We start from the raw sequence: 13972 nt of genomic DNA, 5'->3' as shown, positions 1-13972 counted from the left end.
TATATGTTTTTTTACAGGGACTGGCAACAGGACATGTATCATTGACATTACCAAGGTGTCATCAGCTCTTGGAACCAGTGTGTTTTCAGCCTTGATCGGAATTCAAACATTTTCTGGGTGTGACTCCACAAGTGCCTTTAATGGCAAAGGAGAAAAAAAAGACATTTTCTGTTGCATGTGAGAAAGATGAGTACCTAAAGGCTTTTAAAAGTTTAGGTACTAACTTAAACTTGGAGCAGTCAACATTTGCATTTCTTTGCCAGTATGTATGCCACTTATATGATCAGTCGGCAGCTGATAATGTAAATAAAGCTAGGTTCAAGGCTTTCTGTATGACATCATCAGCCTTGCCAGAATTATCCATTCCCCCTACCACTGATGCCCTCCATCAGCACTGCAAAAGGGCAAACTACCAGGCTGCAATAATGAGGTCCTGTCTCAAACATAATATAAGTGCTCCATCACCTGCTGGATATGGTTGGCAAATAGAGAATGGGAACTTGCATGTCACCTGGATGACTAGAAATCCGGCCCCTGACAGTGTTTTGCATGTGATACACTGTGGCTGCAAAGGTGCCTGTGAGACAGACAGATGTTTTTCTGCAGGATTGTGTTGCATAGTTGACCTATGTCGTTGCTGTAGGAACTGGAAGATAACTGTCCTGACACTGACACTAACAGTGAGGACTGAGTGTCCCTAATCTGTTATTTCTTATTCAGTTTTGTACAGTTTTATATATCATATTTCATGTTTCATAAAGAGTGTTTTTATGGTTCATTAGTGTTGTTTTCATTTGTGGAAGAATGAATGAATGAATGAACAAACAGATGGTCATTGGTATTTACAATTACTGCCTTTTATTGATACATGGAGGTTTATTTGTCACATACATAAAAATACTACTGTTTTTTCTGTGCGAGTGTGAAGAAAGAAAGATCAAGAAATATTTTTCATAAATAGCAAGAGGGAGTTTAAAGAGCAGTGTGTGAAAAAAGGTGTAATTGATGTTTTATAGTCATTGTGTGTGTTCAGGATAAGGAATGCTTAAGGAAAGAAGCTCCTCCTCAGTCTCTCTGTTCTGGTCTTGTAGCAGCAGAGACGTTTGCCTGACCTCAGTGTTTTGAAAAGTCCATGGTCAGGATGTTAGGAATCCTTTACAATACCTTGGGCGCTGGTAGGTAGGTCTTTTCTTGTAGGTCTCCTGCAGAATATGGAGAGATGCTCTGATGATTCGGTGCTGCAGTCACAGGCTGTACAGTTCCCATACCAAGTGATGCTGTCAGGACACACAGCTGATGGTGCTGAACTTCCTCAGCTGATGTAGGAAGTACAGTCTTTGCCTTGATTTCTTCGGTGGGTGTTCACAGTCCATGTAAGATCCACAGTAATGGGTATTCCCATGTATGTTAAACTTGATGTCAATGACTTAACATAAAAATAACATTATCGTATATTTGCCTCATTGTTATTCTTGGACGCGGCTATCTATACAGCACTAATTAGAATTAATTTAGCCCACTTTTGAGGATGTTCGGATGTTTTCCTCTATCTTTAACGATGTTTCTAACCACACGGGAGCCGCCATTTTTCCATTCTGTTGACAAATGCAGCCTTCTCATTGGTGTAGCATGATCACGTGTCGAACCGTGGCACGGCTCCCGACAAAAATCTTATTACGCTCTGAAGTCTCTAGTTCTGCATGAAACAAAGCCATATAGACAATCGACTGGAAAATCAGCGACGAACTTTTTTTTGGTAACTAACCACGACTCGTTCTTTTTTATAAGCTAAAGATTGTGTAGATGCCAGTGAGTGGAACGGGCTGAAACGAAAACCGTGTTCACCTTACGGCCTAAATGTCTTGCCTTACTTCCTTGACCGTTGCTTGGTTTGCTCTGCACATGACCGTCACCATGAAGCACCTTAGTTCTCTGCACTGCATGGCACTCACGGGCTCTGTGCTCAAGGTGCAATAGGAAATTAAAATCGGAAAGGAACAGAGATGTGACTGTGCCGTTGCCTTATTTAAGGCAGCATGTTAATGGCTACGCTCTCGGCTGTCATCGGATGATGGCTATCAGCTAAAAGCCCCGCGGTGAAGAGCTGTGCACTGCATTGCAGTTGTGTACGGAAGCTTTTTCGGGGCTAACGCTTAAATGGCCGTTAAGCTGCAACAGCAGCAATATGTCAAATCTGACCCAGGATCAGTGTTTCAGGCCTGCCCTTGGATGGCAGGGGCTGCGTCCTCTCAGAAGATATACGACGTGCTTATAGCCTGACTCCGAGTCAGTTTCCCCTCGCTTGTGTGGGGAGTCGAATCACAGAGTGGGCACTTAGTGTGAACATTTACTTTCCTAGTGAACATGTTGTTAGCAGGCCACAGCTTTAATGCGGAGCCCTCGGCCCGTGTCTGGCCACTCGTGTTTAACCCTTTGAGTTCTGGAGAGGTGTGGTGGGTGAGAAGTCAGGCCGAGCAAGAGAGCTATTTGAAGTGCTGAGTCAGCAGTGGAGGCGGAAGATAAGAGTGTCCTGTAACCGTGGCTGCAATAAGGTGTCTATAAAAGGGCCCTTCTATGAGGCCCTTTCGGTAAACAAGTGAGCGTAGAGTGCTTAGCCGTAGGGAAAGCACGGCAAATGAGAAGATGAGAGGCACACGGGGCTGCTGTCCTTTTTCGTGTAAATGAAAGAACGTTTCGGTTCAGCGAGAGGCTTTGAGATCAGCCGAGGTCAGCATGTAGAACATGCAGATCCTGTTTTGTACGGGCGTTCGTTCTGTTTTTTATTGTGTGTGTGTGTGTGTGTGTGTGTGTTTGTGTGTGTGTGTGTGTGTGTGTGTGTGGATAAACAAGAACTTCGGAACCCCTCTGCTGGGTTGGAAAAGTACTGGTGCGTTTGTGAGTGGGAGTGAGAGGTATTTTTATGTAAGCCGTGTTTCCATGGTGAAGACAGAACTATCTGTACCCACGTCTCTCATAATGAGTGATTTTTGAGAGTGTGTGTGTGTTTGTGTGTGAGTGTGAGTGTGTGTGTGTGTGTGTGTATGTGTGTGTGTGTGTAGGGAATTGCAGCCCACGTGTTGCGTAATCCGTGGCAGATGGAGCACCATTCACGCAGGCTAGTGGTGCAGTGTGACTTCTACTCATAGGATGTGAACAGTTTGTGTGTGTGTGTGTGTGTGTGTGTGTGTGTGTGTGTGCATACATGCGTCTGTCTATGTGTGCATGTATTGCAACACATGTCGACATTGTACTGCTTTCTCAGAGTCATACCACCAGAGTGTTTACGTAACCAGTTTTTGTTTAAAGCGCCTTGAGAAACAGATCAACTTGTGCTTGCACTCTCTGTAGTGTGACACGGTCACCCATAATGGGAAATGTAGTGTCTTTGCCGTGCTCTTAAGTAGTTTTACCACCAGCATACTTACCAAGGAACGGGACAAGGACCATTGCTTCCTACCTTATCTGTAGCTGTTGCTCGAGGCCTTGTGGCTTGTGTCACGTGTTTGAACAGACTGTTTAAGAGGGAGGTCTTAGGCGTGCCCTCTGACCTGCTTAGGCACTTCTTTGGGAGGTCAGAGGCGGACAGAGAAGGGGGATTTACTGTTGTTCTTGTTGGTGGTGGTGTTGTTGGAACAAACTCCTAATCAGAAACCCTCAACCCCTCCTCACTGCAGTGAGGTGGTCTTAAGCGCGCGCACACACACACACACACACACACTGGATTAAGACAGGGGTCTGTTTTTCCTTTTTCCCTGCCCAGACCTGTAGTAATGAGTGCAACCCATGGTAGCTAAGGGGTTATCAGGAGTCAACCCTGAGATGGCTGGGACGCTGGTGTTATCAGTAAGCTAGGAGATTGCAATCATCCTTTCCTCTTAAACAGACGCACGCACGCAGATATAGACACACACACACACACACACACACACACCTAACCCCCACTGGCCCACCAGACAAGTCTGAGGATTCTTGGCTTGACTTCATCTGATTTAGACCAATCAATCAATCAGCCAGTCAGTCAATCAGAATCCACTTGGTGAACTGACTGAAAGAGAAAGATGTCTTGCTGGTTAGAGCTTTTGAAACCGGCAAGAATATTTTTTTTACCAGACGTTACATGGTGAATACATCAAGGGAATTATATCTTACAGAGTTAACATGCTGAGGTTACAGTCACTTTCACACACAAGCAGAATATCAGCTGAAATATAGGCTTTAATTAATCTCCATTTATCAAATAATCACAGCTGCCATGAAATCGTTTAATCAAGTGTAACCAACTCCAACTGTTTACTCGACCTTGGGGTAATGGTTTAGCGGTCTAATGTGGGTTCCGCTTGAGAAATATTTATTTCGTTGGAACAGACGTTGCTGTGGAATAGCAAGGGGTTTGTCAAAGTATGGGTCCGGTAGTTCCTGCGTCGAGGCGGAAAACAATAATACCCAAAGAACCGAGGAGTGGGCCTGCAGTGGAGAGGCACCTCTGGGTTCAAATAGACTCTCTCTCTACCCTCAAGACCCTATCCCTGCATGTACACATTCATATTAGACACACACACACACACACACACACACACACACACACACACAAGCCCTTACATTCCACACAGTTTTCCTTTGAGTGAGTGAAGTGAGGCGCTGCCCCATCAGGGCTCCCATCTGAGGGAGTCAGGGCCTGTGAGGCCGGCTGGGCTGTGGAGACGGGCGGCTGCGCTCGGGGCCCGATAAGGAGCCGGACAGAGAATGTGGGGCCCCCCCGGCCCCTGTGAAGAACCCTGATTACTGTCAGCGGCCACAAAGAGCCAGACAGATGCCTATCAGTCGCAAGCCTTCATACACACACGTGCATGCACCCACGCACCGGCACACACACACACACACACACACACACACACACTTGCTCTCTGTCTTACGCACACACACACACACACACTTGCTCTCTGTCTTACGCACACACACAGACATACATGAACACACATGAACAGAGACGTACACAAACAATTTCTCTGTTTCTCTCACATGCACACACACAGACAGACGCACATACAGACAGACACACAAAGACACACACTTCCTCGCTCACACACACTCGTGCGGTGGGCCTGAGCTCACGTGCCTGTGAGTGGTGCAGGGAATCCATCAGATGACACTGTGTCGAGTTTGGAAAAGGAAATTGAAAAAGATTAGATCTGTTTGAAGTTGGCCTCACATGCCAGTAACTAAGGTAACCTCCACAAAGCATAGCCCCCCCCCCCCCCCTTCCCCCACACAGACCTCTTCATGACTCTGTGGGACACTCAGTCAACTCAATCACTTCTCTAGAGCTGCTCTTGATTGCCTTTGTAAAGCAGGAAGCGCTGGTTGATATGAGGTCAGGGTACCAAAGTCTACCCACATCTCCCAGCGCTACGCTACGAGGACGCTAGCTCTCGGCCTCCACTGGAGGGACCTATAAGAGCTCTCCACACAGGCCTCCGGAGGTTGATTATGTTTAAATTGCGCAGGTCCTGGAGTTGATAAGAACGAACGCTGAGCTGTAATTGCCCACTGATGAGGCCTAAGGGTGAAGGGAAAACAGGGAAGGTTGTGTTCAGTGTTCACGGAGCTCTGTTAAGATAGCGGGCGTGTGTGTGTATTCTTGGAAAATAACTGTGCATTTTTTTAACCTGGCGCCAAGTTTTCCAAATTGGTGGAAGGATAAGAAATGATAAGGTTGTATTTGCATGGCATTATCCATCCATTATGATAGTTTATCTTGAGCATGCAATGGCAGGAGCTCTTCTGCGAGGCTCAATATCTAGCTCATGTCAGTCAGCTCGTGCTGACCGAGCTCTTGCTGCCCTCATCGCCTTATCTGAATGCACACACAGGGGGCCGGCCAGGGTCTGTGTGTGTGTGTGTGTGTGTGTGTGTGTGTGTGTGTGTGTGTGCGCATTTTTGGCTGCGTGGTTCACGAAGGACGGGGGGTCCACCCTTTTACTTCAGACATACGATAACCGTATCTGCATGTAATATCACTTAGATATAAGTGTTCAGTTCTCTTGCTGCTGTGTGTGGCACAAGTTACGCTTTTGTCTGTTTATGTGTATGTGTCTGATCCTGAGACCGTATCTTTTTTGGTTTTGCTGGTTTGGCTACGTGTGTGTGTGTGGATAAGAGAGAAAGTATGAGCATATGTTCTGACCCTCCCGTTCCTCTCTCTCTCCCTCTCCTGCAGGCGAGCCCACCTCCGACTGTGTCTGGAGCGATTGAAGTCCCTCATCCCGCTGGGACCAGACTGCAACCGTCACACAACCCTGGGGTTGCTCAACAAAGCCAAAGCACATATAAAGGTACACACACACACACACATACTAGTCACTGTCTTATCACCTCTTGCTGTTATTGCTTTATCCTCTCATTTTAGATGACATATACCTCACATGCATACTAGTTTATCTCAACCTGTGTGTGAGAGCCTGTGGGAGCCTGTGTGTGTGGGAGCCCATGTGCGTGTGTGTGAGAGCCCGTTTGTGTGTGTATGTGTGTGTTTGTGTTTGTGTGTGTGTGTGTGTGTGTGTGTGTGTGTGTGTGTGTGTGTGTGTGTGTGAGTGGCCATGATGAGCAGATATCAGTAGCTCCACAGCACCCTTACGTCACCTCAGAGAGACCAGCAGTCACGCAGCCTCATTTCATATTGACCCGGAATCCAAACAAACATCCTGAGGGGGGGGGGGGGGATAAATACTAGGAGATCTCCCGATAAAATAAATGCTGTGAGCCAAGATGGAGCATATCGAGGTCTACTTCACTCGCCCTGTCAGGAAATGAAACACGCCAAAAAAGAAACAGCGTGAAATGGCAGAATACACTGATTCTTTTTTTTTTTTTGAAAGAGTATTGACGTTTCCCTCTCCTATATTGGATGGTTGCCTGGAGACATGCTGTTGTTGTTGGGTTGTTTTCGGTGCCTCGGTGGCAGGGAATGTAGGACGGTGTGAGGGGTGAGGGCCTGAACACATGGAACCACTATATTGATCATGACCTCTGGTCATGTGAATAGGCGTAGTAAACAAAGTCAGCAGAAATTGATTGATGTGTGTGGAAAGGAGTATGTGTTTCCTCGTGCATGCATGCGTGAATTATAGTGTATTTCTGTGTGTGCATGTGAGGGGGGGGGGGGGGGGGGGGAGGTTGTGGGATGGGGAGCATGATGCATTACTGTAGAGTGTGTGTGATTTTATGTGGGTAAGACCGTGGTGTTTTATGCTTGAATGTGTGCATTGGTGTGAGAGTCTGTGTGAGAGAGGTTACATGTCTCTTTAGTGTGTTTTTTTGTGTGTACAGGACAGTTTATCCATATGTGTGTTTGTGTGTGTGTGTGTAAGAGAGTGAGTTTATGTGAGTATGTATGTGTTGGAGGACAGTACTGTGGGTCGTGTGTGTGTGTGTGTGTGTGTGTGTGTGTGTGTGTGTGTGTGTGTGTGTGTGTGTGTGTGTGTGTGTGTGTGTGTGTGTGTGTGTGTAAGAGAGTGAGTTTATGTGAGTATGTATGTGTTGGAGGACAGTACTGTGGGTCGTGTGTGTGTGTGTGTTAGAGAGTGAGTTTATGCGAGTATGTTTGTGTTGGAGGACAGTACTGTGTGTGTGTGTGTGCGTGTGTGTGTGCGTGTGCGTGTGTGTGTGTGCGCGTATGTGCGCATATGTGTGTGTGTAAGAGAGTGAGTTTATGCGAATATGTATGTGTTGGAGGACAGTACTGTGGGTCGTGTGTGTGTGTAAGAGAGTGAGTTTATGCGAGTATGTATGTGTTGGAGGACAGTACTGTGGGTCATGTGGCCTACGGGGTTCATGCCCGTGGAAACAGGAAGCGAGTGTGAGAGACCTGCGGCTGACATTTACCAGCTGCCACTTCAAGAGGCCGCCCAGTTCTGATGACTGGCCTCGTCTCCGTCCTTTCATCTCGCTCCTCTCATCTTCTCTCGCTTCTCTTTCTCCTCACGCTCTTCCCTTGTGTTTGTTCTCTCTGTCTGCTACCTGCTGCTTTATGCACCCCTTACCTCTTTACTGGAGTCTCTCTCTCTTTCCACTCCCTCCCTCTCTCTCTCTCTCTCTCTCTCTCTCTCTCTCTCTCTCACACACTCCACGCTCTGCATTCCTGTCTGTTTCTTTCTCTCTCTTTCTCCCTTCTCCATTAGATTAGATTAGGTTAAACTTCATTCCCAATTAAATGCAGTTTGCATGTAACCAGAAGTGCAAAAATCTAATAATACAGATTAGTGCAGGAAAAGTAAGTACTACAGCATATGTGTAATACTGCAATATATGCAGAGATGGACAGTGGAGAGTTACAATGTACAGATGTTATGTAAATGTTCACATCTCCATTATTTCTTTATCTTACCGCCTCTTTGGTGTTCAGGGATTTTCTTTCTCCCTCTTCTCCACCATCATCTCTCTGCCTGCCTTGTCTCTCCATCTCTCTTTCCATGGCTTTTTCTCTTTTCTCGACTTTTTCTCTTGGCATCCTTTCCTCATCATGACCTCATACCTGTCGTTCACACTCTTTAAGAGCTGGCCAACTTCAACACAGATGAACAAAGATTAACTTTTAGTGTTTACTTGAACACTGACAAACCTACCTCACTTAGCTCAACCTTCACAGTACAGAACAGCCTGCAAGGCCCAAAGAAATATTTGCGTTGGGGAGACAACATGTCTCAGGTGGTTTCCATACATTTGCATCGTCACAATCTGATCTGAGCACTTTGTGAGAAAAACAGGTTCTTTGGCTTTCCCACACTAGTGTTGTAGAACCCCTCTGTGTTATCCTGCTTTGGCAAATGAAGCCTAGAACACTCTGGGTCATTTTTGAGTGTTGGGTCTCTGATCTGACCTTTTTAGGGGAAGGCTTGGCCTGGATGGCCTGGCCTCACTGGCACTTAGAGTGTGAGTGCCCTTTTACTCACCTGCCCCCTGTTTCTCTCTCTCCCTCACTCCCTCCCTCCCTCTGTCCCTCCCTATCTTTCCCCGCTCCAGAAACTTGAAGAGACGGACCGGACTCGTAAGCACATGCGTGACTGTCTGGAGCGCAAGCAGCGCCACCTCCAGAGGCAGCTGGACCTGCTTCATGGGCCTGGGGACGTGTCGGAGGCCCTGCCGCCCACCTCATCTCCATCCCCTTCCTCCTCGCCATGCTCTGGGGGCGGCGAGGGCGAAAGAGTACGCATGGACAGCGTGGGCTCCACCATGTGCTCCGACCGCTCCGACTCTGACCAAGGTAAGCATGGGTCGCCCTTGTCTCTCTCTCTCTTTCTCTTTCTCACTCTTTCCTACTTTGTCTTTCTCTCTTTCACACACAAACACTCTTTCCCAGGTAGGCTTAAAGCCAGGCAAAAGTGTAAAGCAAAGTGAAAGTCATTTAATTGTCAAGACTGTTCTGATTTCTTTCAGTTTCCCTTTTATATATCTTCTGCCACTCCGTTCATTAATGGTTGGCCCTCATTCAGAAAATGAAACATTTTGTTGGTTGGGTTTGTTAGCTTGTGAATTACCTACCCCTGTCACAACAACTCTGATGGATTTATGTTTCTTCTGTGTGCAGAAGAGATTGAGGTGGATGTGGAGGGCACAGAGTTCTCCCATGGCGAGCTGGACAGCGTCAGCACCGCCAGCACCAGCGACCTGGACGACCACAGCAGTCTGCAGAGCGTGGCCAGTGACGAGGGCTACTCCAGCTGCAGCGTCAAACTGGTCTCCTAGAGACTCCCCAACCGCCCCAACCACAACCCCCCCCCAAAAAACACCACCATTCAACCAGCTCCCCTCAACACCCACAACTCTCCTCCTCCGAGTTGACATCCTGCTTCCCCTTGTCGCCTCAACTGCTTCCCCATGTCTGCCAGTACGACCACAAAGCCCCCCCTCCCCTTCCAGCCCAAACTCTATCAACACCCAGCCTACAGACCGAACTCTGGCTAAATCTTTCAGAGGGCCCCCTGCCAACCCGACCCCCACCCACCACCACTATCTCAGCAGGGCGGTGTCAGCAACCTCCCTGAACAATCATCTCGGCCGAAAAAGTGATGAGTTTGTGTTTGTGATAGCACGAGTGCCTGTGTTCAAGGGTGTGTCGCATGAGGAGCGTTTGCTTTGGGTTGCGAAGAGCACCCTCGAAAAAAAGGGGAAAAATTAGTACAAACGTCAAGTCGCGTTTTTGTGTTTTGCGTAGGGCCTTGATGTACGCCTCTTAAGCTTCGAACACTCTAAAAGCCACTGAAGCACTCCCTGAAGTGTGTTGCGGAGGGAGGTTTGTGAATAGATTTTTGAACAAAGGCTTTTGACGTGACTGCTACGAAAAGCCCACCTTATCACTTTTTAGATTTGGTTTTAATTCGCAACTGCAGTGGGCATATAGGAATTTTTACTTGTGTGGTTTTTGAAAAGGAGAAGAAAAAAAAACATCCCATCGATTTCAAGATTCACGTACATACTGAAAACAAAGACCAAAAAAATCGAAGCACTTAAAATCGAAATATGTTACTCTTAGGGTTTTCTTGTTTCAAGCTCAGTCTTATTGTAAGTCAGCGTGTGAATCCTGAACTGAACACCTTTTGTCAACGTCGGCCTGTTCTTCGTCCGCCGACAGACCACGAACAAGTAGAGTTTTTCGGAATGCATTGTAGTCCGTGTGTGTGTTTCGTTTTGTGGGGACGGGGGACTCGCAATCTTAATTTGCCATATCAACACTGGTTTGGGCCTGCTTTCCTGCTTCCGCATTTATTGTTTGGATGATGTTTTCGTTTCATTTTTGCTATTGTTTTTTTTTTTTACCCCCACATTATTTTGATTTGTACCAGCTGTTCACTGGCACAAATACTGTCGTTGGTGCTGGGTTGAAAGCCTGAGGCCCGGATGACTGCCTACAGTGACCACCGCCCACCAAAAACTAGTAGCCTCAGTCCAAACCCTCACATCTCCTCTCTGGTGTTTGGGGTGGATTGGAGGTGTGGCATCCAATCCAAAAGCAGCTACAACCACCACTTTTTTTCTGCACTTACTAACAAAGTAGGTGTCCATAGTAACTGGCTCAATACTTAAAAAAATAAAAATAAAAAAATAAAAACACAAAAATCTGAAAAAGAGAAGGACAAAAAAATGACTTTTGAATAGACAACCTTCCTAGCAGTAACAAGCAATAACTCCTGTAGTTGATCTCTCTCCTGACAATTTGGACTTCTTTCCAGAGATACAGACCCAAAGTGTCCGTCCAGTAAGCAGATCTGTCTTGCTTATGAATTTTATTTTTATTTTGTACATACATACAGATAGTTTAATAATAAAAAGAAAGATTTTAAATGAAGGAATGTGGCGTTTTAAAAACGAAAAAAAATGGTAGGAACGCATTGATACCCACTGTTAGACCTGTTGCCTCTGTTGCTGTCTGGTCCTTGGTATTTGAACTTTCTGTTTGTTTTTTTGTTCCGTCTGTGTGAATTTTAAATTATATTTCTCAAATACGTATGGCCAAGTGCCAGACATTGTGGCATGGAATGTTACTTTGTACGTTTTGCTGGTTGAAAGGTTCAAATGTTTCCACTCTGTAGCCAGACCAAAAGAAGGCACACAATTTCTTTCTTTTTTTTTTCCAATTTCCTTTCTTTGGGAGGGGGGGGTAACAGAAAGATATGGTCCACACCAGAGTAGAAAAACAAATTTGAGACGGGGTTCGGTGCCAGTTTATGAACGACTTTGTGAAACACACATCTCCTATGGAGCTGTCTCATGTCTAATTCTTTGAGATTATGAAGAGGTTGGTGGAGAGTTGAATGTCTGCTTGACAAGGTAAACTCATACAAATTGTAATTAATGTCACTGATGCCTTGTATATCTGTACTGCAAAGGAGACCCCAGCATCCGTGTCTCACAAAAGTCAAATCCAAAGTAAACTGAAAAAAATAAGGACTTAAATCTCTTGTCCTCTGAAACCTCGATCTCAAATGTTTTAGCCTCTTGGTGGAAGATCCTTATTTTTACACTGAAGACACATGAATCGTTATGATTACTCCTTTCCTTCCCTGCATTCACAGAAGTGTATTTATTTGATCAGTTTATCCTTCCTTTTTTGTTTTGCTTTGTTAATTTTTTTCCCCGTCTTCTTTCAAGGTGACATGCATTCCACTGTCATTTAGTGCATACGGTGCTCTGCATATTTTAAAAAGCTTTTGGACCGAACTGTTTTATTTTCCGACACTTACACTTTTATTTAATCAACTTGCACTTCTTGGTCATATGCTCTGCTGTAAGCTGTTCTTCGATGTTCTCTCTTGCCATTCAGTCGAGAAGACATAGCCTACACACACCCTCTGATTAAGAATGGTCCATATTTATTTTTGTCCTTCTTGCAATAACACACAAAAAAGTAACAAAAAAAAGAACCTAATTTATTTGTTTGTCTTTGTCATTTTAGCATCACCTCTTATTCTTTAAATGTCACTTTTTCTTCATAGAATTTGGTTATTTTAATATATTGGAGGGGCAAAAAAAAAATGTACAAGATTGTGTAGCCATTTTATTTATTAAATTCCCACCCTTCCATTCTGTTGCTGATATCTGGAGCTCGAAATGTAGTCAGCCCAGACTGAGATTTCCTTCCCGTCAAGGTAGCTACCTGTCTGTAAAAAAAAAAGCTGCATCCAATTCAGTCCTTATATTCCAGTGCAGTCAATGTGGATTGTCCTTTTTAAGGTCATGTTAACAAAAGGCTTCAGAGTCAACTTGGCTTGTTTTAAGGTGTCAGTATTTGTTGTCACTGAAACACTCCGCTGGCAAAAAAGAACTTCTGTGAGTCCGGCTGTCTTTAACTACGTGTGTATTCAGTCATTATCACTGTTGTCAATGAAGCTTGATCTTAAAGAAGTGAATTGGAAATGTATTGTCAGGATATTGTGGTGGCTGTGAGAAAAAGCTCTCTCTCTATTTCCTTTTTTCTCTCTCTCTCTCTCACCCTCTTTGTTTTGGCCGATGAGAAGAATTAACTTTTAAAGAAGAACATAGTAATAATAAATAGAGAAATAAAATATTTTTAAAAGAGGTGCTCTTCTTCAGCAAACGGCCAAAACTGTCATGAGACACTTCGTCCCCCTCGTGTGTGCTATAGCCTACCTGTCACCGAGGAGAGCGCGTTTCTTTTCCTTCATCTCTTTTGACTCCATTCTTTTCTCTTTTTGTTGTTGCTTTTGTTTTTGTTTTGTTTTTGGAGTATTCTGTTGTTTTTTTGTTTTGTTATTTTCTCTCTGAAATCTGCACTATGATAAATGTGGGGCCCATTGTAATGACAAGTGTTCCACCAATGACGCCACACCAATGTGTTAGGCCCGCCGCCCCCGTATCCCGGCAACAATCGCCGAGATGAAGGACTGATCCACCATGGCAGATGGGAACGGCAGTAGCCTGTCATCAGCCTGTGTCGGTGTTGGCTTGGGAATCACTGAGAAGGGAGAGCGGGCTGTCAATTAAATAAAGCTATTCCACCCTGGAAGTCTTGGGTCTTGGTTGTCATTTCCTGTTTTCCTTTGTTTGGGGTAGGCTAGAGGCGTGAATAATAGCGTATGGCCATTTCATTGTTGAAAGGTGCTTTCTATGATATTAAAGTGCAAAAACCGAAATGTGATCCCTTCCAATAAAAACACCCCGAGATTGTCAGATAGCTCAGACATGTTTTCAGTTTGTACCACCAGTGTGTGCAGAAACTGCAATATGACAGAAGGGAATGCCTTGTCTGAAAATGATACAACCACTGAACCAAAAATAATGTAAGTGTGTTAAATACATTTCTTATGTCGGACTATGGGCCAGATGTATACCAGACATTGTGTTCATATACAAATGTGAGCACACCACAGTTTACCTACCAGCCCCACCTTAGGCTAGGTGCCCTTCTGGTAGTATAGAACACTCCAGGTTATCAACAAACCTCCATACATACAACTCC

At 45.2% G+C, this 13972-nt stretch overlaps 1 protein-coding gene across 2 annotated transcripts in view; it reads left to right on the top strand.

Moving 5' to 3' along the window:
* The window catches only part of mxi1 (max interactor 1, dimerization protein), a gene marked incomplete at its 5' end in the record, with an annotated part of 33129 nt that extends 19610 nt beyond the window's left edge, over positions 1–13519 (top strand). For both annotated transcript variants that reach the window (XM_080849727.1, XM_080849728.1), the window contains 3 exons: positions 6218–6332; positions 9019–9259; positions 9584–13519. In XM_080849727.1, coding sequence (XP_080705853.1) covers positions 6218–6332; positions 9019–9259; positions 9584–9741 — 514 coding nt within the window. In that variant the 3' untranslated portion in view covers positions 9742–13519. The remainder of the gene's footprint in view (positions 1–6217; positions 6333–9018; positions 9260–9583) is intronic.
* Between the last annotated feature and the right edge of the window lie 453 nt (positions 13520–13972).

This window comes from Sprattus sprattus (genome assembly GCF_963457725.1).
Source record: "Sprattus sprattus genome assembly, chromosome: 1".
Classification (NCBI taxonomy): Eukaryota; Metazoa; Chordata; class Actinopteri; order Clupeiformes; family Clupeidae; genus Sprattus; species Sprattus sprattus.
The sequence above is the reverse complement of the archived record's forward strand: the minus strand, read 5'-3'. Positions and strand labels throughout refer to the sequence as shown.